A 25,988-nucleotide genomic window follows, 5' to 3' on the forward strand; every position below is an offset into this window, starting at 1 on the left:
ATTGTATTTGATAAGGAAGTTTTCTAGAAAAAAAAATACTTCGGCCAGCTCCTACTCGCTTTGCTACTAATTTCATTCCTTTACAAAGCATTTTAGTACACAAAGATAATTTGAGAACTATGGTGACATTTAGAGAATGGGTCTCTCTGTTTATGCTAAAAATGGTGAAGGAAAAAAGATTTGTTGATAGTGTGTTGAACTCTATGTTTTGGGAAGAATGTGTATTAATTGTACGAATGACCGAACCATTAGTTCGAGTTCTACATATTATTGATAGTGATGATAGACCTGCTATGGGATGTTTATATGAGGCTATCCATTCTGCAAAGGAAAATTCAAAAGAGAAGGATTAAGGTGCAAGCTTTCGTAGACATCATTAACAATAAACGGGATGGATAATTGTATAGGAAGCTTTATGCAGCGGGATTTTGGTTGAATCCTCGGTTTCAATAGGATGTTAATCTAATGGATAGATATACAAACACCATTTCCGGACTTCTAGATGTTGTTGAGAAGTATGCAAATAGAAATGCAATTATGTTAAGCAAGCTTACAAGTGAAATGAAGTTGTTTAGGAATACAGAACATGACTTTAGTAGATATCTGCGAGAAATGATCGCACCCTTTTACCTTCAAGTATATTATTATTTTCATATTCAAAATAATTTTAAAATATTGTTTTTACATAATCTTACTTATTAATTTTATATGTAGATGAATGATGAGTGATGTATGGAACTTGTGCTCCAAATCTTCAAAAGCTGGCTATATGAGTTTTATGTCAAACTTATAGTTCTTCATAATATGAGAGGAATTAGAGTATTTTTTAGCACATCCACTCTAAGAAGAGAAATTGATTGGAGCATCACAAACTTAATGACCTCGTTTACGTCCACTATAATTTGAGATTAAAACAAAAGTAATTTTTTTTCTAATTCTTCAAAAGTTATTTATATTATTAATTAGCATCATTAATACTTATATTGTATACCTTAAGTTTGATTTTGTAGAAATTATTGGAAATGACGGAATTATGATCCAATTAATTTTGAGGTATTTTTTTACACTAAAAATTAGATAGCAGAAGATAATCCATCATCTTTGACAACCAAAAAAATAGAAATATTTCAACATGATTTATCAACCATGACTATTCAAGATACTTTAAATGAAGGTAATGAAAGATTTGATCCTTTAATTATAACTTTGTTTGAAAATAAATTATTGTTTAACATGCAATGTTTATTGTTTAATTATGTTTCAATTGTAAATTTGATAAATATAAATGAGATTGAAGATGACTTGATAATGAAGATATACAGAAGCATAATGATGTTTCGATAAGCATTAATGATGTTGGCTCAATCTCATTGGCATTTGATTCAAATTTCGCTTATTTGGACATCGAAGAACTTAATGCCTATATTCAACCAAAGTAAAGATGTTGTTGTATTAGAAAAAGTGAGGTCATTCCAATGAGATCTTTTACTTTACCATTTTTTTTTTAATTCTACTAGTGTTAAGTGTTCAACATGTTCTAAAATTTTTTGCTTTATTTATGTAGCTGGGGATATTGATTCATGGATTCTAATGCAAAGTGAAGTTAGGATGTTGATTTATGAATTCTAATGCAAACTAGAGTTTGGATGTTGTTGCCTTATATCTATTATGTTAAATTCTTTATCTCTAGAACAACTTGTTATTTTATTATCCTTATCTTTAATATCTTTAAATAATGTTAAATGTTTGTTTATTTGAAGACAAATGCACAGTAATTAATTATGTTAATATAAATGTTAATGTGATATTTTCTTGTTAATTATGCTAACATATATGTTAATGTGATATTTTCTTTTATGCTAGTTAAATTTTATGTCAAAACAACCATATTAACGTGTGTCTTGGTTCTTGACCTGAGTTGACCCACCAAACCCATGACTCGGTCATTTTATTGGGTTGACTACCAGATTGGGTTTTATAACTATGCCTAACATAATTATGAAAATATTATCGTTATCCATTCCCCCAGGAGGCCACGACAACCGTTAGCAACACCATCAATAGACCACTTGACCATATTATTGCTATTTTGAGCCACTTCACGACCCAAGTGAGCATAATTTAAACCTCAAAATATCAGTAAATCTAAACTAAAAAAAATTAAGATGGAATTGAGATGGATATTAGATTCATTCTCAATATTTCTCTAGAAAAAATTCATTATAAGGTTGTCATCGCTAAAAATATCTAAATTTAGTATGGCTATCGTTTTAGGCCTTCTATGTCAAATTATTTGATGGATAACCATTATAACCATTATTAATCGACTCTGTTTGGTATTGCAAACGCAGTTACTTCTCAAAATATTTATTTTTAGTATAGAAATATATCAAAATAATATTTTTTATTTTAAAAAATTAATGTTTAATATTAGCACATCATTCCATAATGGAATAACTTTGTGTGTCTTATATACTTTATTTACATTAATTAAATTTTTCTAAATTAACATTACTATTTTTTAGTATATTTTTCCTTTCTCAAAGAATTTCTGAAATTGCCTCCAAAAATCCAAAGCACTTATTAACATTTTATGTCTTGTTTTTTTAGTTTTACATTTCAACCGTCTGATCGATACGGGAGGGATCTTAATTTTGAAGAAGTAACATTGTCTAGTCAAATTTAAGAAAACATATAATAAATCTAGAAATTTAATTTTTGTAAAGAAAAGGGACTGCTCTTTATTTTTATCCAATATTCTTCATGTCCATATAATTATTCACAAGAGACCTTTTCCATCTCCAAGCCACGTACCAGCTCTGCCATGGACCGCCGCACATAAATTTACCTTGCGTTGAATTAGAAGTGTTTGAAAATGCAAGTAAAATCATGTTTTTTAAAATTAAAATTAATTTTTTTATATTTTAAATGATTTTAATGTTTAATATTAAAAATATTTTTTAAAAAATAAAAAAATATATATTATTTTTATACATTTCAAAATAAAAAATATTTTAAACTATAATAGTTATCACATTCTCAAATATCAAGCAGGCACTATGTGTTGGTGGACTGCTTTCCAAATATCACTAAGTGTCCGTTTGTTTACGTGGCTGCGGTTGCGTTTAAAACAAATAGTAGATTTAGACTGTTTGGTAATGATAAAACACAATTCATTATTCACGTGGGACCCATGTAAATTTTACTAAAACTGCAGGTTTGTGAAAAGCAGCTGAGAGTTGCTTTCCACAAACCTATGGGAAGTTTACCCGTGCTGGAGATGAAGCAAATGGATATGGTGCACTTTGGACAATGCTTTTTTTCGTCCTTTAGTTTTCTTTTTCTCTGATTCTTTCTATTCTGTTGCTTTTTTTTGTTCTGGTTTGTCCTCTCTCTCTCTCTCTACTGGTTTCGATCCTCTGTTTTTTTCTTCTTCGTCTGTGTTTGTTCGCTTATGTTTCTTTTCTGATCTATTGTTCAAAGGGGAAGGGTCGAGGGGGCTGGTATACTTGGAGGCAAAGTTGGTGCTCATGCGTTGGCTGGCCAGTGCTTTCCTCTCTCTGTTTCTGTTTTTCCTTCGCTTACTCTCCGATCTTCCTTCCATGTGTCTTTTTTTTGTTCTTTGTTCTCTTGTGTTTGCTCATCCTCCGTTTCGCCTTTTGTGTGTATTGTTCACTCCCTGTGTTCTGTGTGTCCACTTTGTGTCTGTCCCCTGTTCTTGTTTTAGTTCGTCCTCTATTTATCCTTGAGGTCCTTTCTGTTTTCTTTCCCTTTATTTTTGTTCTTCACGTGGCCTCCCCCCGCTTGTCGTGGCCTTTCTCTGGCTTTTATGAGGCCAAAGAATGCCATGCGTTCGTGCCTTGGTAATGGCATGCATCGTGGGGGCGAGAAGGATGTTACCACGATCTACTGCAGTTTCCGCTGAATCGGGATGAAGGAGATGAACAATTTGCTTTGACATGACGTCGTTTTGAGCTGAGGCGGTCATTCTTCAATTTGGCCACTGGAATTATGATATCTTGCAATCAGGCCCTTATTCATGGAAAAAAAAATTAATCTGGCTTGTGGATCAATTTCAATTTTTATTTTTATTTTTAATTGTGCTTTATTCAAAAAAATTAGAAGGAGATCACTTGATGATGTAGCATTTACAGAATTTGATCGCAATTCCAATTTTGTTCCTGATGTTGTTGCGCGCTTAAGAAACCAAGGAAACTATAGTCCTTGTCGGATGGATTTCGTACGTAATGAAATTGTAGATAGTTTAATGAAACAATAAAAAACATTTGATATAAGTATTATTTATTTCATGATGTAATAGCAATAGTTAAATCTACAATATTTGAATTAAAAATCATCAATATATATATACATATAGCATTCTTTTAACCAAACACATTAAATTATTTTTTGTTCAATCTCAATTCCAACCACAGTTTTAACCAAACATATATAAATACCAAACCAACCTCAACTAAAAGTACTTTTTATAAAATAATTTTTTTCAAGCCACAATCACAAAAGCTGCCACAATCACAAAAGCTACCACAATACCAAATAGACTCGGGTCTCTTGTACCTTTCAGTTTTTTTTCTCCTTACCAAAACACAAAACTTTTTGCCAGAAACTCAACTTTTTGCCTACTTAAGTTGCTAGAAACTAATTTTACGATATCGTCAAACTTGTTTATTTTTTTTTTAAAAAAAAACAATGTTTAAATTTAATAAAATAAGTTTAAAAAATATATAAATGGATAGATTATAAAAAAAAAATGTTGTAAATGTTAATTGATTAAAAAATGGGAGGAGATTTTACGGATTCACAAAATACTATTAACTATAATAATGTTTTTTTTATTTGTGTTTTTTTTTTCTAGTTTATGTTTTTTTTTAATTTCTTTTTTATATTTTAATATTAATTATATTGAGGATTGAGTTTCATAATCTTTTTTTAATTTGCTTTTTATGGGGTTATTTCAATCTCATGACCCGGATTGCAAGTTTAACGAGTTAACTTGATTGACTCGATTTTTTTTAATTGACTTTTTTTTCCTCAATTTCATTATTCAACATTAATTTGATTGACAATTAGACTTTGTAATTTATTTTTGTTTGCTTTATATGAGTATATCTCAGTCTCATAACTCGTATCAGAAGTTTGGCGGGTTAACCTAAGTTCACTTGAGTCGTATTCTGCATCCTTTTGTTAATTAATTCTTTTTTTAATTTCATCTTTCAACACTTGGTTAACAAAGAACTAAAAGAGAATGAGATTTTACAATACCCCTCCTCATAAAATATTATTCATTATAATAGTGTTTTTTTTCAATTTCAATTTTATTTTTATTATTCAATATTAGATTTATTGGAGATTAGACTTTATAATATTTTTTTAATTTTCTTCTTATGAGGTTATTCTAGTCTCATGATTTAGACTATGGGTTTAACGGGTTAACTCAGTTGTCTTAAATTTTTTTTATTTTTTGTAATTGATTTTTTTTTCAATTTCATCATTCAATATCAAATTGATTAAGAATTAGGCTTTATATTTCATGTTGGTTTGCTTTCTATCAAGTTATATTTGCCTCATGACTCAGGTTATATGGTTGATGGGTTAACCTGAGTTAACTCAGGTCGTTTTATATCCTTTTTTAATTGATTTTTTTCTTAGTTCATCTTCCAACACTTGGTTGATTGAGGGTTTTTTATCAAACGCTGAAAAAAAAATTTGAAAAAAAAAATTACACAAAAGGATTTGAAATAAAAAATAGTAATTAAAAAAATAAGGTTGAAAATCAAAATAAAAAATAAATTAGAGGGTAACAAAAAAAATTTCTTGGAGAGTTAAATTGAAAAGAAAAATAAATTTAACAAAAGAAAAAAAATTAAAAAAATGAGGATCAAATCTGAAAAAATAATGCACAAAAAACTTGGATTAAATGATAAAATTAAGAACCAATAAAACTTTTACAAGAAAACAAGGGAAAAAATTAGAAATGCAAAAAATAAGGATCAAATTGAAAAAAAAATAATATAAAAAAATTGAAATTAAATGAATAAATTAAAAACAAACAAAACTTTTATAAAAAGACATGGAACAAAAATTAGAAATTAAAGAAATACTAAAATTAAAATACAAAAAACAAAAAGGTCCAACGTGTGATTTTTAGAGGATGAGAGAGAAAAGAATGAGAAAAAAAAAAGAAATATTCGATGGTGACAAGCCACCATCACATGCACTAAGAGAAAGAAAATTTGGTGGCATTTTCAACGATACTATAGAAGGACAGGTTTAACCATTAGGAGGCGTAGCACACACTACTAAAAAGGCGTAGATCTCTTCTACATGTTGGTGCTTGAATTACATACATCAACAACTTTTTAGAATTAAATATTAATTTATCTTGTGAAGAAGATCAAATTGCTCTCCATGTTTATAGAATTAACAAAAACATATTTGAAATGATAAAAATATTTTTATACACGTGACTTATTTTTTCTTGATTTCAAAGGTAAAGATGTTTTTTTATTGTAATTTAAAAAACCAAAAGATATAAACACCCTCTATCAACCACCTTTTTTAACCTAGAAAATAATTTAATTATTATACTGTCTTAAAAAGTTTTTTTTTTAAAAATATATATATCTTGAACAATCTTTTAACGACTAATTGGCCACGAAAAAATATTGAATTACCACCTAAATACCAAGCATCTCATTTTTTCTTTTAGGGACAAAAATTAATTTCACTTATATATGTGTGTGCAATGTTCTTACAACACCTAGAGCTTTTGTTAATTAAACAGAAACAAAAATATGAACCTTTGACATAGCATATGTCCCAGTTTTACATGTTCAGGACTTGGTGTGGTTCAGATATCCAATTCCAATCGACTCAATTGCAGATTCAACTGAAAGTACGTAAAGATAATATATATTTTATTTTATTTATTTAAATATAGAGTTCTATCGTTTGAGAAATTTAATGGTGTTAAAAAATTATCTTGTAATATCTTATTATTCTTTAAAAAAATACAGACACACAAAAAAAAAACTCATCTCATGACCCAAAAAGCTAAAATTGCACTCCATCGTTTAAGAACGTGTTTGGTATTGCGGTTGCTGTTGTGATTGTGGTTTGAAAAAAGTTGTTTTATAAAAAATACTTTTAGTTGAGGTTGGTTTGAAAAAAATAAGTGTTTGGTTAAAACTGTGGTTGAAATTGAGGTTGAACAAAAAGTAGTTTAATGTGTTTGGTTAAATTAATGCTTTTTAAATTGAGGTTATAAAATAATTAAAAAATATATATATTAATATTGATGATTTTTAATTTAAATATTGTAGATTTAACTACTGCTATTACATCATGAAATAAATAATACTTATATCAAATATTTTTTATTGTTTCATTAAACTATCTACAATTTCATGACGTATGAAATCCATCCAGACTATAGTTTCTTTGGTTTCTTAAGCGCGCAACAACATCAAATAAAATATCATCAGGAACAAAATTAGGATTGCGATCAAATTCTGTAAATGCTACGTCATCAAGCGATCTCCTTCTAATTTTTTTAAATAAAACACAATTAAAAATAAAATTAAAAATTGAAATTGATCCAGGGGCCAAATTAAAAAAAAAGAAGAATTTTCCGCGAATAAGGGCCTGATTGCAAGATATCATAATTCCAGTGGCCAAATTGAAGAATGACTGCCTTAGCTCAAAACAACGTCGTTTCAAAGCAAACTGTTCATCTCCTTCATCCCGATTCGGCGGAAACGACAGCAGATCATGGTAACATCCTTCTCGCCCCCACGATGCATGCCATTACTGAGGCACGAACAAAGAACAAAAACAAAGGGAAAGAAAACAGAAAGGACCCCGAGGATAAACAGAGGACGAACAAAAACAAGAACAGGGGACAGACACAAAGTGGACACACAGAACACAAGAAGTGAATGATACACACATAAGGCGAAAGGGAGGACGAGCAAACGCAAGAGAACAAAAGGACAGAAAAAAAAGACCCAGGGAAGGAAGGTCGGAGAGTAAGCGAAGGAAAAACAGAAACAGAGAGAGGAAAGCACTGGCCAGCCAACGCAAGAGCACCAGCTTTGCCTCCAAGTATACCAGCCCCCCGGCTCTCCCCGTTTGAACAACAGATCAGAAAAGAAACACAAGCAAACAAACACAGATGAAGAAGAAAAAAAAACAAAGGACCGAAACCAGTAGAGAGAGAGAGAGAGAGAGAGAGAGGGAGGACAAACCAGAACAAAAAAAAAAAGAAAGCAATAGAATAGAAAGAATCAGAGAAAAAGAAAACTAAAGGAAGAACAAGAGGCATTGTCCAAAGTACACCATATTCATTTGCTTCATCTCCAGCACGTTCTCTTTCCCAATCATAACAATTGGCACTCTACACATAAGTGAACAGTAATTGAGTAGCTTATTGTGTATAGAGGCAAAGAGAAGCAGCATGAAACTGCTATTTGCTGACCAACGTTCAAAACGCAAAACATGGTGAGTCTCTCATGAAATAAATCACGTTTCCTTCGTTACCAAACACTTATTTTTTGTGGTTTGCTTCAAAAGCAAAAGCTAAATAGTCGAACGTTGTGCTCAAGAGCCGAGTTTTAGTTTTGGGACTTAATTGAATAAAATCAAAATGTAACTACAAAATCAGACAATAGAAAAAGTACAAGGATAAAATAAATATTCTGGACCAACTTAATTTCCGACTCCTAAAACCCTAGCCCCTTCTCTGTGGCTGATCACCAAAGAAGAGGCAGAGGTAGCGGCCTGAAAACACGCAATAACTGAAAAGGGAAGTACGCTTAAGTCAATGAGTGCGAAGGGAGACTCTACAGAAAAGCTCAAGGGAGTACAGATTTCCTCGCTTGATGAAGACGATGAGGTTGAAGAAGTCGTTGAAGAAGAAGAAGAAGAAGGTGACGATAGTGAAGAAGAAGAAGAACCAGTAACACTAGGTTTCTTGGAAAAGACAAAGAATTGTTGGTCTCTTTTGCGGCAAGTATTTCCTAGCAAGGCTGGTGGCGTGCCGGTACTTATATTTCAACTCTTCAAAACTCCTTTTTTTTCTTTGTTTTTATTTTAATTATCTGCCATTTAGTTTGTTTAAAGCAAGAGCTGTATTTGCTATATTGTTGTTAATGTCTATGTTGCAGGCATGGCTGGATCCTGTTAATTTACCATCCGGAAGGTCTTGTGTTTGTGATATATGTGAAGAACCTTTACAGTTTTTGCTTCAGGTAATCTTTTTTCTTTTGGTTTTGGTGCACGATAATTTACCAATTTCTTGAATTTACATGCCGCAGACAATTCTTTGTCGATTTTCATTATTTGCGCATGAGACTGTTCCAATTCTCTGCTTCCTTTTCTTTTTGTCAGTGGTGGATGTTTATCTTTGAATACTTTGGTTGAACTTAGAGTCAGTGTATATACGATGTGCATATCTGCCTATGGCATTTAATTCGCTGTAATTTTCAGTGATTTGAAGAAGTTGAAGAGAAAATGCATTTTCTGTTGAATAATTATTTAGGTATATGCACCAATAACAGAGAAGGAATCAACATTTCATCGAACATTGTTTGTGTTCATGTGCCCTTCAATGTCCTGTCTTCATAGAGATCAACATGAGCAATGGAAGCGCAGTCCAGAAAAACCATCTCGAAGGTATCAGTGTCTGTTGACTGGTTTCGTTGTTCTTCTCTTTTCAAATGTCATGACTAGGAACAGCTAAGAATCAATCTGATTTCTTATTCTTCTACTTTCTTTCTGAAGTGTGAAGGTTTTTCGTTGTCAATTACCTTGCTCTAATCCTTTTTACTCAAGTGAGCCTCCAAGAAACGATGGAACTGATAAACCGTCTGGATCTGGGGGTAACATTTATCTTCAATTTCTTTTCATTTATCTAATATTGCATTCATGGTTTAGGTTTTTTGTTGCCACCGAGAATAACCATCCATGTCACTTTTATAGAATATTAAAACGGCAAACAATGAAAAACACTTTAAATTTAGTATGTGGCAATATTTTTCATTGTCTTTTGATAAATTAATCCTCGCGAAATGTGCGTAGCATCTCCTAAAACAATTTGAATGAGTAGGCACCACAATTGACTGTGCAACTGCTCTGAGAAAGTATAAGGATTCCCTCAATTGAAGGTTGAAGCACACTCATTCTAATCTCTCCTCTCTCAGAACACATGTCATTAATTTATGGAATGATCCTCCCTCACCTCGTTTCTCCTTTTTTGTAACCGTAAAGTTGTGCTTCTGTCAGTGAACTAAGACAAAACTAGAATTTGAGTTAGTTATTTTTTTTTACTGATTTGTGCTTGGATTTGGCAGTTGCTTGCTTCACTCCATGATTTTGTTTTTACTTCCTCATCCACCTAAACAGAACTGAACCTAAAATTTTCTGTTAATGGATTTGGTACTCAGTGGGGGTGTGATTTGAGCTATTTGCTAGCTTGATGGAACATTTGCAACACTAAGAGGTTGAAGGATGGACCTTTTGAAAGTGAATTTTTGTTTTTCTACATGATATTCATTTTGCTTTCTTCCTCTCTCTTTCTTTTGAAATGGTTGGAAATTGTCATGGGGTTCTAGTATTTTATGAGAACTGAGGGTATTGTTGATTGTTTCATAGTTTGTATTTCATGAGCCAGAGAATCCATGATACTGAAACCTCACCTGTACCCCACATTATTGCTTTCTGTTTTTCAACTACGATGAAATTCTATCCCTCCCATGGCAGATTGCTATTTATATGAATTTAGCCTGCACTTGAAGATGCATCTAGATTTTCCTCTTACTGGAAAATTGAGGCCAATGCCCTCAAAAAGTTTTGATTAAGGTGGTAGCAAGCATTGTTGTCAAGAGAAGTTTTACTGCGAGCTGTCATATTTGAGCTCTGTGGTTTTGATACACCATCATCCTTTGCTAAAGACCTTGATTTGAACTTTTAGCATGATGATAAACACTGAGCTGATCTGTCTTTTTTCAGCACTCCTTGTTTTGGTTTTCAATTTACAACTTGAATGGTCGCCTTTACAAAACAACTGCTCCATCATACTTTACAAGAGCATTGCTGAGCCATAAATGGCCTTTCTTGTAAGATCTTAGTCCTTTGACTTGTTGATATGATAACAATCATCAAATGGAGGATACAAATTGTTTTTTATAGTTTTTCTATATAATTTTTCCTTTATTTACTTTATTGACTAGACCTGCATTATTCTATTCTGAATGTAATAGGTTTGACACATCACCTATTATATTGCTAACAAAGCCTTGCTTCCAAACAAGCAATTAATATCCTCCTACATGAGACTGATAAACCCTTACTCAATATGAAGACATCATTGTTTGGTGCAACATGGCTGCAAGGATCCTAAAGCTCTAAGATAGATAGATTAATTGATTAAAATCAAATTAATATTTTCGTCTGATATGTGTGAACATCACTACCCATGTTTTACATATTTCCATTTGAATCACATTTATCTCCTTCTGTCAGACCAAGCATTTATGATGCCCATCATTTTTGCTTGTTTTAGTTTCGCTTTGTAACTGGTGTGGTACCTGGAAAGGAGATAAAGTTTGTAGTGGTTGCAAAAGAACAAAATACTGCTCCCATAAACACCAGGTATGAATTGTCAACATGTCATGAGTTCATTTTAGGCCATTCTTGCTGAATGAACATCCTCTCCATTGTTTTCATATCTCACAGGTTTTGCACTGGCACTCAGGTCACAAAATTGATTGTCAACAGTTGAGCCTTTCGGTTGACTCAAGTTCCAGTAAGAATGGAACCACTTCGGCAGAGATCATTAAAGGCTAGTATATACATCATGAACCTGGGTCTGGGGTATTGCACTAATTTATATATGCATATGATTATGGTCATTGTACTTGATTCTTATTAATTGAAGATAAAAATGTCTATCGCTTCTTAGAAAACAATTACATTTAATAATCATGTGATCATTTTATCACACCTTGTACCAAAATATCATCTTATTTAGAGTATTTTCTGAACCCTCAATGGTTAAGGAATAGAATGGTTCAAGTTCAAATTGGTGACATGACATTTTGACCTAGAATCTAGCATTATGAATGTAACCAGTTGTGAGTACCGAACACGTCATAATGTAGTTGATACATTGTCTTGTGTCAGGCTTACTCAAAGAAATTTATGCTTCAAAAGGTCTTTCAGAGGTGTCTGATTTTATTTTCTTGTTTTCGAACAGTTGTTAGCAATGCCTTGTGGCCAGAGTATGAGATGATAAATGATGATGAAAGTGAATATGATGCTGATATGTCTGATGATAACATACCCACTCATTCATTGGTGTCTAGGAACAAAATGGACAACACAATGAATTCGTTGTTGGACATTTTTGAGGTATCAGTTCTCGCTCTTGTTAATGGAAATTTATGCACTTATGTAAATCTCCTGCTTGCTTATTTTAGTGTATTGGGCAGGGCAATAGTGACAAAAAGTGCTGGGCGTCTTTCCAACAGCGCATAGCCAAAGCGCCCGAACAAGTGTTAAGGTGATATGAGCTAATATATTTTGAAATCATTTTTTGTGTTTAATATTGTAGAAAACTTGAACAAGATTTGAATTCTTTATGTGATTGCTTCAGCCATCCTAAGCATTGCATGCAGTGAGCTTGGATCCCACAAAACAACTGGACAGGTTTTTCTAGAAAACATGTAAAATCTTAGACATTTAAGGGGCTAACCCAAATTGGCTGCTGATTGAGACTCACATTTGTAGAGAATTGACTTTCTGTAACTGTCACTTATCCTTCGTTACTTGTCAATGCTTGCTATATGCCCGAGTGATCATCTGGCTGGGAAATGATCAAATGAACAAGTAATGTTTAAAATCAACATCACTTCATAACTGTTGTCAGTTACATATTGAGAAGTTGGCAGGGCTGTGTAAGATTTTAAGAGTTTATATCTAAGCTAGTGTGCATGTCAAGTTTTCATAGCCTAGTTGCATTTCAGCCATTTGATTATTTTTTTTTACCTAGTATTTGAAGCATTCTATTGTGTAAATCGTACTTCCTGTTTAATTTGCAATGGAATACTCATTCCTTTGTTTAAATTAGCAGGTATTGTAGGAATGCTAGTGCAAAACCCCTATGGCCTCTGTCAAGTGGTCAGCCATCTAAGACTGACATCCCTAACTGCAGTTACTGTGGTGGTCCTTCAGATTTTGAGTTTCAGGTATAGTTTGATCTGCCTTAGATATATTTATTTATATTGTTTTATGTATGTCTTTTTTTTTTTTTCCTAAATTTTGATTGAAGCCCTTGTATGTCCAAGTGAAGAGGGCCCTATTCACCTGCTTGGTTTTTCTCTGTTTTTTTCTCTACATGTGTTGTTCTGTTCTACTATTTGATTTTCCTCATGGATCTCAAATCTGAGCTCCCATTAAAGTGGTAAGGTAATAATAGCTCCTGTATCTGGTGCATCAGATCTTACCTCAGCTACTTTACTACTTCGGTGTGAAGAATGATGCGGATTCTCTTGATTGGGCAACCATTGTCGTGTACACCTGCAAATCCTCTTGTGAGGCTAGCATGGCTTACAAAGAAGAATTTCCTTGGGTTCAGCTCTACCCAACATCTGCAACTTGACGGTGGTAGTTCTACTCTCACATGTTGACGAGCGTCCTTCATTTCTTTTCTCCATTAATCCTTTTCCGGCAGTTAGCTCTGTTAAATTGAGTGGTAGAAAAGTCTTGTCTAGTTCTTAGCTCTTGATATTGTGTGTTTGACAAAAATGAAATATTTTTTTATTTAAAATTAATTATTTTTATATTTTTAGATCATGTGTTATATTGAAAATATTTTTTTAAAAAAATATTATTTTAATGTATTTCTGAATAGAAAGCAATTTTACTATGTTTATAAATATTTTTTTAATTGTTTTTTAAAATATTATTTTGATATACTTTTAAATAAAAATTACTTGAAAAAATAATTGTTATTATATTCAAAAACATCCAATTAGATTGGAAACACATTACATGGTTTCCAAAAAGAAAAAAATAAAATCTTTTTTTGTTCTTTTCTACTTCGAAGCTATTATTTATTTCGATAACAAAAATGGAAGTTTATTGCTGGAATAAGCTTATAAGAACCAGCTTTTTGGTTCGGTCAGCCCACCATTTTATTCCTGACATTATATCCAACTGGAAATAAAACGATGCCGTGTTGTAATTGACAAGGATACTTCTAAGATGATGTGATTAAAAAAAAAATGTATTTTTAGTACAGTAACACTTTGTAAGCTTAAATTATAATTCATATATTCTGTCAACTTCAATTAAAAATATGTAATAATAAAAGTTGAAAATAAATTAGGTGTAAATAAAATATGAAAATCATTACATGAGACGCTGCTAGCTATAAACACAAATTTTATACAGATTTATAATTTTTATTTTTAGTAAAGAAATGTTTTTTAATCGATTTTAAAAGTTATTTTATGTTTGTTATTCAATTTTAATCTTATCCACACACAAGTCATCATCTACCACCTTCTATCTTAGTGAACCAAGAGTAATTTATCAACATTTAAAATTCTCTTTCATCTATTGCGAATGGATTCAAAATTAAGCAAAAACAAGAGAATGTAGAGGGCACTAGATCCGTGACCCTTGGTGTGCCTCGGGTTGGGTATTTTTTAAAAAAATAATAATAATAAACATGTTGCTATTGTGTTTTTTAAGAAAAAAATCAATTATAAATTCAAAATATGATGAACAATACTTTTTAAAATTATTGAAATAATAGTCTGTTAAATAATATTTTTTTCTTTTTAGTTATTAAGACAATGATAGATTGAATTTACTAGGGTTAACCTTGATTAACTTGTAAAATTCATGGTCTAGGTCATCAGGCCGCAGTAAACTCATAGAAAAAAATTAAAAAATATATTATAAAATTAAATTCTCAAACAAACTAATACTAATGAACAAAATTAATAAAAATTAATAAAAAAAATAGCTTGAGGCAACTTGTCAGCTACATGAATCATAAAAATGAAATAACCAAATCAAAAGAAATTATAAAGGTTGATTCCTAATCAATTTAATGTTAAAGGATAAAAATAAAAAAAATTTAAAAAGTAAAAAAAAAAAAACAGCTTGAATTAACCTTGACAAACCTTCTGAACCTAGGAATGAATTAATAGAATAAGAGAACCTCATATAAATCAAATTCAAAGAAATTATAAAGTTTAATTATCAATCAATCCAATATTGGAGAACAAAATTACAAAAAAAATCTATTTTAAAGAAAACAAAAAAAAAGATTTGAGACAATTCGGGTTAATCGTTAAACCCGTGATCCAGGTCATAAGACTGTGATGACCCTATAAAAAAAATTAAAGAGAATAATGAACTTCAATTTCAAATCAATCCAATGTTGAGTATAAAAAAAAAAAAAAGACTTCAAGTTAACTCGGATGAACCTTCCAAACCCTTGATATTAGATTATGAGATCAAAGTTATCTCATAAAAGATAAATAAAAAAAAAAGAACAAAGCTCATGTCTCAACAAAATAAATATTAAATAATAAAATTGAAAAATAAAAATAATTAATAAAAACGATATTTAAAATAATAAAAATAAAATTTAATACGAAATAAAGTGTGAGAATCCTCTTTGAATTTTTTAAAATGCTAGGCGCGAGGATGAAGGTGTGAGGAGAGAAAAAAAAAATAAAGAGAAGAAGAATGGCTTGCCGAAGCCAGAATTGAACGTCCATTGTCAACATGCACCACATGCTGTGGTAGACCATGGTGACTGTAGTCAATAACACCAAGGAAAGGCGAAAGCATACGTCGAAGGCGGACACACGTGTTATCCAACTGTGGCGACTCTTCTCAGTTCTCACACGTCAAAAATTCATAGATTAAATTCTAATTGTTTTAAATCAATAAAATTAATTTTGTTTTCACCTAAACCATGCATCAATTGAATGCTGATTTATTCACCTCACACCTTGAGAAACTCATGCGAGCCGTATCAAAATAATCTAAAAAAATTGAAAAGAAGTATTGTAGATTCGCTACTGTAATCAGCGATGTTTCAGACCTCGCTCCACAACGATTATAATTGCAGTTACAAAAGAAACTAAAGGGGTGGTTGGTGGCTGCAGCGGAGAGAGCTGACAATCGGTCTTGTATAGCCATCACGACACATCTTTACCAAATTGCCGCCAGAGCCCATCACGCCATCCATCCCTCATTTCCATCCCAACAACAAAAAAAATCCCGGCGTCACGTGCCTTAAAATTAACTATAAATTAAAAAATAAAGTTTTACTCTCATTCTCTTGTTATTTATTTTATTTATTATTTATTTTTTTAATTTTATTTATTAATATTAAATATTTTTCTATTTAATTATCATACTCTTGTGGCATGAATTCTAGATCTGACCGGTTAATTTGATTCACTCAGATTTTTTTAATTATTTTTTTTATTTTATCATTTAATATTGATTCAATTAAAAATTAAACTTCATAATTTACTTTTGCTTTGTATATTTTTCATGAGGTTATTCTAATCTCATGATCTGAAAATAATGCTTAACGGGTTAACCCGGGTTGACTCGAGTTGTTTTATATTTTTTTTATTTAATTGATTTTTTTAATTTTATCATTCAACATTAAATCACTTAGGAATTGATTTTTATAATCCGTTTTGAGATGTTTTTTTATTAGGTTGTCCTAGTTTCTTGACTTAAGTCGTGGGTTTAACGAGATAACCCAATTAACTCTCTCTCTCTCTCTCTCTAACTGACTTTTTTTAAAAATTTCATCGATTAATATTGTGTTTGATTAGAAATCAGGTTTCATGATTTGTTTTGATTTGTTTTTTATTAGGTTATCTTAGTCTCACGACTCAGAAATAATGTTTAATAGTTAACTCGGGTTGAATTGACTTATTTTTATGTTATTTTTTTAATTAATATTTTTATAAATTTCATCATTCAACGTCAGATCTAACAATAACAATTGAAAATCAAGTTTTTTATAATTTATTTTGACTCTCTTTGTGGGGTTACCTCATTCTTAAGATCCAAGTTGTGGATTTGACAGGTTAATTCGAGTTAAATCATGTTTTTTTTTAATTTTTCTATAAAGTTATCCCGGTCTGATGACCCGAGTCATGAGTTTCGTGGATAGAATCAGGTTATTTTTTAATTAATTTTTCTAATCTCGTCTTTCAATATTAAGTTGGTTAAGGATTGTAATTTATAATTTGTTTTGATTTACTTTTCATGAGATTATCTCGATTTTATAACCCGAATTGTAAGTTTGACATGTTAAATTTGATCATGTTTTTAAGTATTTTTTTTAATTTTATCATTCAATATTGAGCTGATTGTGAATTAGACTTCATAATTTATTTTTTATTTGCTTTCTATAATGTTATTAATATTATAGTCTCGTAATTTGGGTTATAAATTTGACACGTTAACCCGGATTGTTCCAAGTTAATTTAACATGTTGTTATTTTAATATAAAAAATAACATTTTAAAATTTTATTTAATTAAATTTTATTTTTAGAGGTTGTATAAATTATTTTTGAATAATAAAAGTAACCAAGGTATACTAAATAAACTTTTGCACAAAATTGTTTTTACAAATTAGTAATATTTAAATATTTTATTTAAATTTTTTTTTGACTTTACTGACAATCGTAGCCAAAGTCAATGATATAGGTAAAACTAAAAGCCCCCAACAACGCCTTTTTCATTCCTAGCATAGCACAGCATCCGCAGCCTTTTTATTCCATTCTCCTCTCCTCTCGTCTCCTCTCTTGATATATATACACATAAAAAGAGCTTGATATCTCCTCGATCTTCGCATTCTGCAAATCAATTGAGGGATTGAGTAAATTGGAATGGCGATGTATATCGTGTCACGGCGCCTCTCTACAGGATCCACGACTTGGCGATATGGAAACTGGTTGAGGTCTTATTCAACTGCCTTCAGAGAGGAGAGAGACACTTTTGGTCCCATTAGTGTCCCTGCTGATAAGTTCGTCATTCTATCTATCCATCACTCACTCGTTTTTTCCCCTCTTACTTCACTTTATTCATTTATTAATTTTCTTGCTTTGTTGTTTTCAATAAATAATAATTCAGGCTATGGGGTGCTCAGACGCAAAGATCTTTGCAGAATTTTGATATAGGCGGCGATCGCGAGCGAATGCCCGAACCTATCATTCGAGCCTTTGGTATACTCAAGAAATGTGCTGCCAAGGTCCCTCTCTCTCTCTCTTTTTAATTTTATTTGATTTCTTAAGCGATTTTTTCATGTCTTTCTATTGTTTCAGCTGCTAATATAAACTAATTAGTTATCCCACACTTTTAAGAGACCTAAATCTTTATCCTTTTTTTAAAACTTTAATTTTGAATTCGATATTTTTAGTTGATGACAGTACTTAAGTTAAATCTCAATGTAATCTCAGATTAACATCTGCATATATTGTTAATTTTGTGGCTATTTATTTTTAGGATTATGATATGTCAATCTCAGTGTAATAGAGTGTATAGATGATTGGTTTTCGTGGAGATTACATTAGCTTAAATTAAAAATAACATAATTGATTTATTTTGTGGCAGGTGAATATGCAGTATGGGCTTGATCCTTCCATAGGGAAAGCGATAATGCAAGCTGCCCACGAGGTAGCTGAAGGGAAGCTAAGCGATCATTTTCCACTGGTTGTGTGGCAGACTGGCAGTGGTACTCAAAGTAACATGAATGCTAATGAGGTCAGCGCCTTTGCATCTTACTTTCTGTTTCTTCAATAAAAAAAGGGGAAGGAAAAGGAAGCTATGGCATTTCTATATTTGATGTGAACAATAGTTAAATTATTATCCTCTGGGAAAAAAGGTGCGATGGGGCTTTGACTCTACTCTCATCTTGTGAATTGTGATTTAGGATTTCCACATCTGGTTCAACAGAGGGTTAAATTGTAGGATTTGAAGAGGCTTGATTGTTTGAGATATTCAATAAATTTGGTAACCAAAACCAGTGTTTAACCGATGTAATGTTGTGTTTTGCATGCTAATGGTGAATAAAATTGAAATTTCTGATGGAGGTTGTTCCTTGGAAATTTTTTGTGTTATGCTCACCCTGTATCTGTTATTTTGTAAATTGTAACCTTGAGATTTCTCCCTCAGTTGGTGCTTATTCTTGATCTGACCTAAGTAAATAAACTGAGTTTTTCATGTTTTTGTTCACACAATTAAAATTTAACCAAAGGCTTCCTCTGCTCTGAAATCTAACTGACATATCATTTGAGATATCTAAACGGAAGGGACTTAGACATTTATTCTCTTCACCATTCAAGTATGTCTGATATGTGGCTGCAATCTGGTTTTTAGTCATGTTTAAAATTGAATAGATAGCATACCAAATGATCCTGCACTTCAGGGTACGGTTCATTGTATGTGTGAACTACACATATAGGTACACACCACTCGTGAGAATTCAAAACACATCCTTTCTATATTGTTTTGATGCTCCCAAAGAATGTTCTTAACATTCATCCTGTAACCAAGTGAAGGAACAGAAACAAGATGGAAGTTGGGTGATAATTGAAAGCACTGCAAATTAGACTTGCTTTGATTAATCGAATACTGAATGCCCTAAAAATTCTGGCTTGTGTGATGCACTTTCCAGGTTATTGCCAATAGAGCAGCTGAGATCCTTGGGCATAAGCGTGGGGAAAAGTTTGTGCACCCTAATGACCATGTGAACAGATCACAATCTTCTAACGACACATTTCCAACTGTAAGCATGGTTTACTCTTTGAGTGTCAAACTGATAGGTCTTACTGTTTTTTAAAATTTTCTATTTGAATAGATAACTTAATGTATCATGAACTGATTTCTTGCAGTCTTATCAGCTGTATCTTTTTCTTATTTAGGTAATGCATATTGCAGCTGCAACGGAGATAAATTCAAGATTAATCCCAAAATTGAAAACTTTGCACTTGACACTCCATTCAAAGGTTTGACTTTGTTTTTTTTTTTTGTTTTTTTTTGGGGGGGGGGGTTGATAAAGAAAACATTTTGTTTATTGTTTTGCGCAAGCAAATGGAAAAATTGCTGAATTGAAATGCTTCTTTGTGTTCAGTGCATTTAATAGACCGTTTTTTGATTTGGGAATTTCTTTTATTTTCCTGCATGTTGATCAAGCCTTTTCGATACATGGTGGGACATGACATCTATGCATAGTCTACTTCATTATTTAGGGCCTATGTGTGGTCTGCTCCTTTATCAATGGCTTACATGTTAGTAGGAAACTTAATAGGCCATGGACCGTAGCAATTATGATGTTTGTTTTGCTTGCCCTCAAATGCTTTACTTCTTAATGCCAGAAGATGGCTTACACATTTTTATACACACATGCTTTTGTTAAATCTGCCATTTCCTAGACGTATTTTTATACATGCATTATGAAATTTTACAGTTCAAATTTTCAAAAAATTTATGTTCTTTAGTAAATGTTCTTGATCATATTTTTCAAATTGCATGTAGTCGTGTGGAAGGTAAAACTTTCATGCCACCATTCTGAGATCAGCTTTTGCATTTACATTTCCAATAATCTGCACATTTTTTCTTGCATGTATATTGCTGTAACTACTGTACCTGGACTAATATTGCTTGTTGGTTCCAACCAGTCAGTTGAATTCAAAGATATTGTTAAAATTGGGCGCACGCACACTCAAGATGCAACACCATTGACACTTGGGCAAGAGTTTAGTGGCTACACGACACAAGTAATATATCATTTCTGTATTATTTTTTTCTGATCTACTATTGGTTCATATTTCTCTCTTGTTCGTGCTTGCTTCTGATGATTGTTGCCTCGTTGGCAGGTGAAGTATGGAATTGATCGTGTCATGTGCACGCTACCCCACATGTATCAGGTTGGAAACACATATATTAAATAAAATTTTCCATTCTACTGCTCTTTTCTCCCTTTTCTTCTCTTCAGATTTTATGACATACTGGGAATGTTATTTGAGCAGCTTGCACAAGGTGGAACTGCTGTGGGGACTGGATTAAACACAAAGAAAGGGTATGTAAAGCATCATGGGTGAAAATTTTATTTTCTAGGCGTTCTTTTCTTGAAAACAAAAATTGCTTCCTTCAGCTTGTTTTATTTGTGATTCTTATCACCCCATAAGGCAGGCATTCAGTTTGATTCGTTTCTTCCTGCTTTATTTTTCTTTGATGGACTGAAGGTTTCTCTCCCATTTTAGCCCCAAAGAGAAAAGAATCTCAAGTCTTTTGCAGCACCTTTTTCCTATTCTCCAATAATGTTATCAATTTTATGTTTTATTATCTGTAAGAAAATAGTCAAATCAGTGGGAGAACCAGTGTTTTGAAAACTCTTGGAATTTATACATGGATATCTATGGACCATTTCTAAGAATTATTTAGTGTTGAGGCATGTCTGTTCTTTGACAGTTATCATTTGTTTCTTTCCATCTAGGTTTGATGTAAAGATAGCTTCAGCAGTGGCTGAGGAAACAAACCTGCCATTTGTCACAGCGGAAAACAAGTTTGAAGCTTTGGTTGGTTTTTGAACTCCTCATAACTTGAGTTTTCTTCTTTTCCTTCCAATTTCATTTAAGGTTGTAAGAATGGACTTTGCTCTTTTGATTTAATTCTTTTGAGCAATAGTGCGATTTTACATGTCACTACCCTAAGTGCGAGCAAAATACTTTTGCATGCTAAAGCGGTATGTTTTTTTTACAGGCTGCACATGATGCTTTTGTTGAAACTAGTGGAGCACTCAACACAGTTGCTACTTCTCTGATGAAGATTGCAAATGACATACGGTTATTAGGAAGGTCTGTGAAAAGTTGTATTATTCACTTCTCCCTGCTCTCACATATTTGCTTTACTTTTGTGGTTTTAACAATGTTTTTTTGCAGTGGTCCACGATGTGGTCTTGGTGAACTCATTCTTCCTGAAAATGAGCCAGGAAGTAGTATAATGCCGGTAAATCATCACACCTTATTTGTTTGGTACCCGAAGAATTGTGATTCATATCAGCACATTTGAAGATTTAATTGCGATACAATGTTGTCATTTTTTAGTTTTTCTTGTTTCAGGGAAAGGTTAATCCCACCCAATGTGAGGCTCTCACAATGGTCTGTGCTCAGGTAAATTTCTAGTGCTGTCAGTTCCATCTTGTCAATATCATATGATTCACTTTAGAACTTGTCTGAAAGCAGCTATTCAGATTATAAATTCACATTTTTGATGTATAAGCTGGAAGTTTGCTCTGAACCAATCAAGTCATTGTTAAATAATGCCCTTTCTTCATTTTGTAGGTTATGGGAAATCATGTTGCCATAACAGTTGGTGGATCAAATGGTCACTTTGAACTAAATGTATTCAAGCCAATGATCGCAAGTGGCCTCCTACATGTATGTTAATGGCGCTGTAATGTACTTGTTATTTTTATTGAAGTTCCAAATAATAAGTTACTTAAGAGTGCTTTAACATTGGATGTTCCACCCTGAGCTTGCTTTGATTCAGGGCAAAATCAGTTTTGATATGTTGGCTCTTTCGTCTGTGTAAAGTATTTCAGTTTGTTTGGATAGTGGGTTCAGTTTGAAGTTACTGGTGATTACTGAACGTAGGAAAAAAATGCCTATTCTTGCTAAATGTTTTAACACGAAAGTGATTGAAACTAAATCAAGGAATTTGAATTCAATCAGGTTTGTGAGAAATTTTGTTTTAGAATTTTAGTTTCCAATACTCCAGGTTCATAATGATGCATGAGTTTCCTCTCATCTGGCATCTTTTGATGCATGCAATGAGATCTTAGAAGTCTTATGGTGGACCCTAATAGTATTCGTAATCAAATAGCATTTTCTTGGCTGATATTAGGATGCTTACTGTTTGGCTATGCTGTATTACTGATTGGTCACACTTTACTCTGCTGTTGTTTTTGACTCTTGGTTGGGAAGACTGAGTGTGGCTGTTCTACTAAACAAGTGTGTTTGACCTTTTTCTGGCAGTCAATAAGGTTGCTTGGTGATGCATCTGCTTCCTTTGAAAAGAACTGTGTGAGGGGTATTCAAGCCAATAGGGAAAGAATTTCGAAATTACTGCATGAGGTCAGTTCTTGATAACTATAGAAACTTTATTTGCATTTGATGTATCTAAAAGCCTTTTGATCATGTTTTATTGTTATTGACAATTTGTGTGACCCTGCAGTCGCTGATGCTTGTCACATCATTGAACCCTGTAAGTCTCTATACCATGTCCATATTTCCATTCTCCTGATTTGTGTTTGGAGTATTAACTCACGTTTCCATTTTTATTCTAGAAAATTGGTTATGACAATGCTGCAGCAGTTGCCAAGCTGGCCCACAAGGAGGGAAGTACTCTGAAGGTGATGATTTCTTCTCATCTTAGTGACTCTGCAATATAGTGTTTATAAGCCCTATGATGTGCGTATATTGTGGGAGTAACGATGTCTGCTCTTGTTAGACTCATGTAAACTGTTTATTATGGATTCTTATCTCTCCCCCTCCCTTGGCTGGGAAGAACATAAAATTCCAAAACATTCATCTCCTTGGAATGGGCATACGTGCATTCTTGTGAAGAAATTATTCTTGAATATTGGGTTTTTTCTATTTTTGTGTACTGTCAATAGTGTTTGAGACTAATGGTGCTTAATCCATTTGTCTTTTTGGAGTGATTGAATATCGTACCTTACAATAATTATCTCTGCAGGAAGCTGCACTAAAACTCGGAATGCTCACCAGTGAAGAATTTGATACACTCGTAGTCCCTGAAAAAATGATCGGGCCAACTGACTGACAAAGTTGCAAAGAGTTTCCAGCTTCTGAGAATTGATTTCCCAAAATTTCAAGCATCGAACAAGGTTATCCGTTTTAGCTTTGCAACATGTTAAATCATTTGATGTGGAATAATGCGATCAATAGTGAACATTATTTTGTTAAACAATATTCTTGGAGGTTTCCCGCCAACTGGCTTCTCATTTTTCAAAAAAGTAGCAATAACCCTTGATGAGGTTAATAATGGGAATCTTCCCTCATTTTGTAGCGGACATGTGAGAAATTCACATGCTAGAATGAAAGAAATGATATTCTTTTGGCAAGAGAGTGATACAAGGGTCTTGTTGATGGTTTACTACTATATGTATATGGTGCACAACAATTATGTCTCAGTAGTACGTGACAAAATGCTTAACCTCTCTGTAATCTCACTTGCATAATTAGTTCCTCTCCTGTTTGTTTCTTTCTAAGCAAAAGACACGGCATGATGGCTGCTAGGTTTTGACATTCTGCATATCATTACACCAAAGCAAGTTCTCTAGTTATGGAAATCAAAACAAGTCCATGCCAGCAAATTTGTGGATATGAGAAGACTGAAAGAGAAGCCGATTCAGCTTTTAGTAGATATGGCATCTCCTATTCTACTCGAATGTGCTATATATCATTGCAATTTTTATTTCCTTGTGAAACTAGTGGCATTTTATTGGCAAAATTTCCCCACATGGGTCACCAGAGCTCTATCATGGAAACCACAGGAATTTACAGATTTCAAAATTTCCCCACGTTCACATCTTTAGCAGCTAACAAAGTGAATGCAAGAGTTTGGTGCTAACTTGTTACCAGTTATGTTGCTCTTGACTAGGCTGCTTATTTGGGCACGCTTGAGGAGGTTCTTTCCTAAAGAATATGGATCACCAGCTTGTTTAACGAATCTAGCAATCCTGGAAACTGGGGCACAAGCCTTGTCCTCGTAAGAAGAGACTGTTCTCCACCATGTCGAGACACTGGGTTCTTATTGGGGAACAAAGAAATCTGTAATTACTGTTATGTCCTTCAAATAGAGATCCGTACCGTATGAGGTAGATATTCTGGGGCAGGGTACTGACAATAATGAAAGGGCAGAAGAGAGCCCTGCAGTTCGGCCAACCAGTTCGGCCATTCTGGGTTTTAATTTGGAGAGTGTCGTAGAGTGTTTTTTAAAAGTATTTTTGAAATTTTTGTTTTTTAAATAATATATTTTTAATATTTTTAAATTATTTTGATGTGTTGATCTTAAAAATAATTTTAAAAAAATAAAAAAAATATTATTAATACATTTTTTTTAGTAAAAAAAATATTATTAGCACTTTAAAAAGTAATTAGTGTCTGTGAACTAAGAAATTTTGTGTCCTGGAGATTCAGGTTATTTTTTGAAATAATTTTTTTATTTAAAAATTATTCATTTTTTTTTTGTTTAGTTTTTCTTCATCCAAGTATGATATTGATTTTTTTAAAAAAAATAATTCAGAAATATCTTTATCGTTGGATTTAATAGAAATTATATTTGAACCGTATATTTATTCTAGTCTAAAGAAGGTTATTATACTTGGATTAAAACCCAAACACATCCTAGCCGTTAAAAAGTTAGACCTTTGATCCTAGCCTGCCATGTCACCCTACACACCAATCATCCAGTGTATCTCACCACGCTCAAGCAAAAATAGTCAATTAGAGAGGAGATCCATTAGTCCATAAGCTCCACTTGCACCGGATTACCATGCTTGGCCTCTCACCTCAGCAAACCTCAAAGACTCTTTCTTTGCTCACTGCGATTCTCTCTCTCCTTAGATCTTTCAACTCTGGCCACCTTACACTGCCAGATCACCATATAAAGACTTCTCTCCACCTAGCGAGAAAACTCTTGATTATCCTCATCGTTGTTGGCGCCTTATATTGTCGAAAAAAGCCAGTAAAACCTTCAGCCAAACGAAACTTCAAGCCCCCAACTCTCTCTTCTTAGCCATTAACAACTAAAACCACCACCAACACCAACACCGCCACCACCACCTCCTCCTCAAATCCTATCACCTAAATCTACTAGATTCTTCCCTTGT

At 32.6% G+C, this 25,988-nt stretch overlaps 2 protein-coding genes across 2 annotated transcripts; both read left to right on the plus strand.

Annotated features, from left to right (window-relative positions):
* The first annotated feature begins 8,737 nt into the window (after positions 1-8,737).
* On the plus strand, positions 8,738-13,867 carry LOC133690713 (uncharacterized). The gene is made up of 10 exons (XM_062110978.1): positions 8,738-9,061; positions 9,186-9,269; positions 9,560-9,693; positions 9,802-9,899; positions 11,582-11,670; positions 11,755-11,860; positions 12,275-12,429; positions 12,510-12,580; positions 13,151-13,265; positions 13,517-13,867. Exons 1-10 carry the CDS (start codon positions 8,843-8,845, stop codon positions 13,676-13,678), a joined length of 1,233 nt encoding a protein of 410 aa, XP_061966962.1. The 5' UTR covers positions 8,738-8,842; the 3' UTR covers positions 13,679-13,867.
* A 3,937-nt stretch (positions 13,868-17,804) lies between these two features.
* Positions 17,805-24,218, plus strand: LOC133692846 (fumarate hydratase 1, mitochondrial). Its single transcript, XM_062114004.1, has 17 exons — positions 17,805-18,098; positions 18,206-18,323; positions 18,686-18,835; positions 19,749-19,859; positions 19,996-20,079; positions 20,752-20,850; positions 20,950-21,000; positions 21,103-21,152; positions 21,570-21,651; positions 21,836-21,930; positions 22,015-22,081; positions 22,195-22,245; positions 22,417-22,512; positions 23,110-23,208; positions 23,309-23,338; positions 23,421-23,486; positions 23,831-24,218. The coding sequence occupies exons 1-17, from the start codon at positions 17,962-17,964 to the stop codon at positions 23,915-23,917; spliced, it is 1,473 nt and encodes a 490-aa protein (XP_061969988.1). The 5' UTR covers positions 17,805-17,961; the 3' UTR covers positions 23,918-24,218.
* The last annotated feature ends 1,770 nt before the right edge of the window (positions 24,219-25,988 follow it).

Source organism: Populus nigra, chromosome 4, assembly GCF_951802175.1.
Source record: "Populus nigra chromosome 4, ddPopNigr1.1, whole genome shotgun sequence".
Lineage (NCBI taxonomy): Eukaryota > Viridiplantae > Streptophyta > Magnoliopsida > Malpighiales > Salicaceae > Populus > Populus nigra.

What these genes read in the sequence shown, in the direction of transcription:
- LOC133690713 (XM_062110978.1), top strand. Translation starts at nt 8,843, where the DNA reads ATGAGTGCGAAGGGAGACTCTACAGAAAAGCTCAAGGGAGTACAGATT. An exon ending in GCAAGGCTGGTGGCGTGCCG is followed by an intron (nt 9,062 to 9,185) that starts GTACTTATATTT and finishes TCTATGTTGCAG; the next exon opens with GCATGGCTGGATCCTGTTAA. An exon ending in CTTCAGATTTTGAGTTTCAG is followed by an intron (nt 13,266 to 13,516) that starts GTATAGTTTGAT and finishes CTGGTGCATCAG; the next exon opens with ATCTTACCTCAGCTACTTTA.
- LOC133692846 (XM_062114004.1), top strand. Translation starts at nt 17,962, where the DNA reads ATGGCGATGTATATCGTGTCACGGCGCCTCTCTACAGGATCCACGACT. An exon ending in CTAACGACACATTTCCAACT is followed by an intron (nt 19,860 to 19,995) that starts GTAAGCATGGTT and finishes TTTCTTATTTAG; the next exon opens with GTAATGCATATTGCAGCTGC. An exon ending in GGATTAAACACAAAGAAAGG is followed by an intron (nt 21,153 to 21,569) that starts GTATGTAAAGCA and finishes CTTTCCATCTAG; the next exon opens with GTTTGATGTAAAGATAGCTT.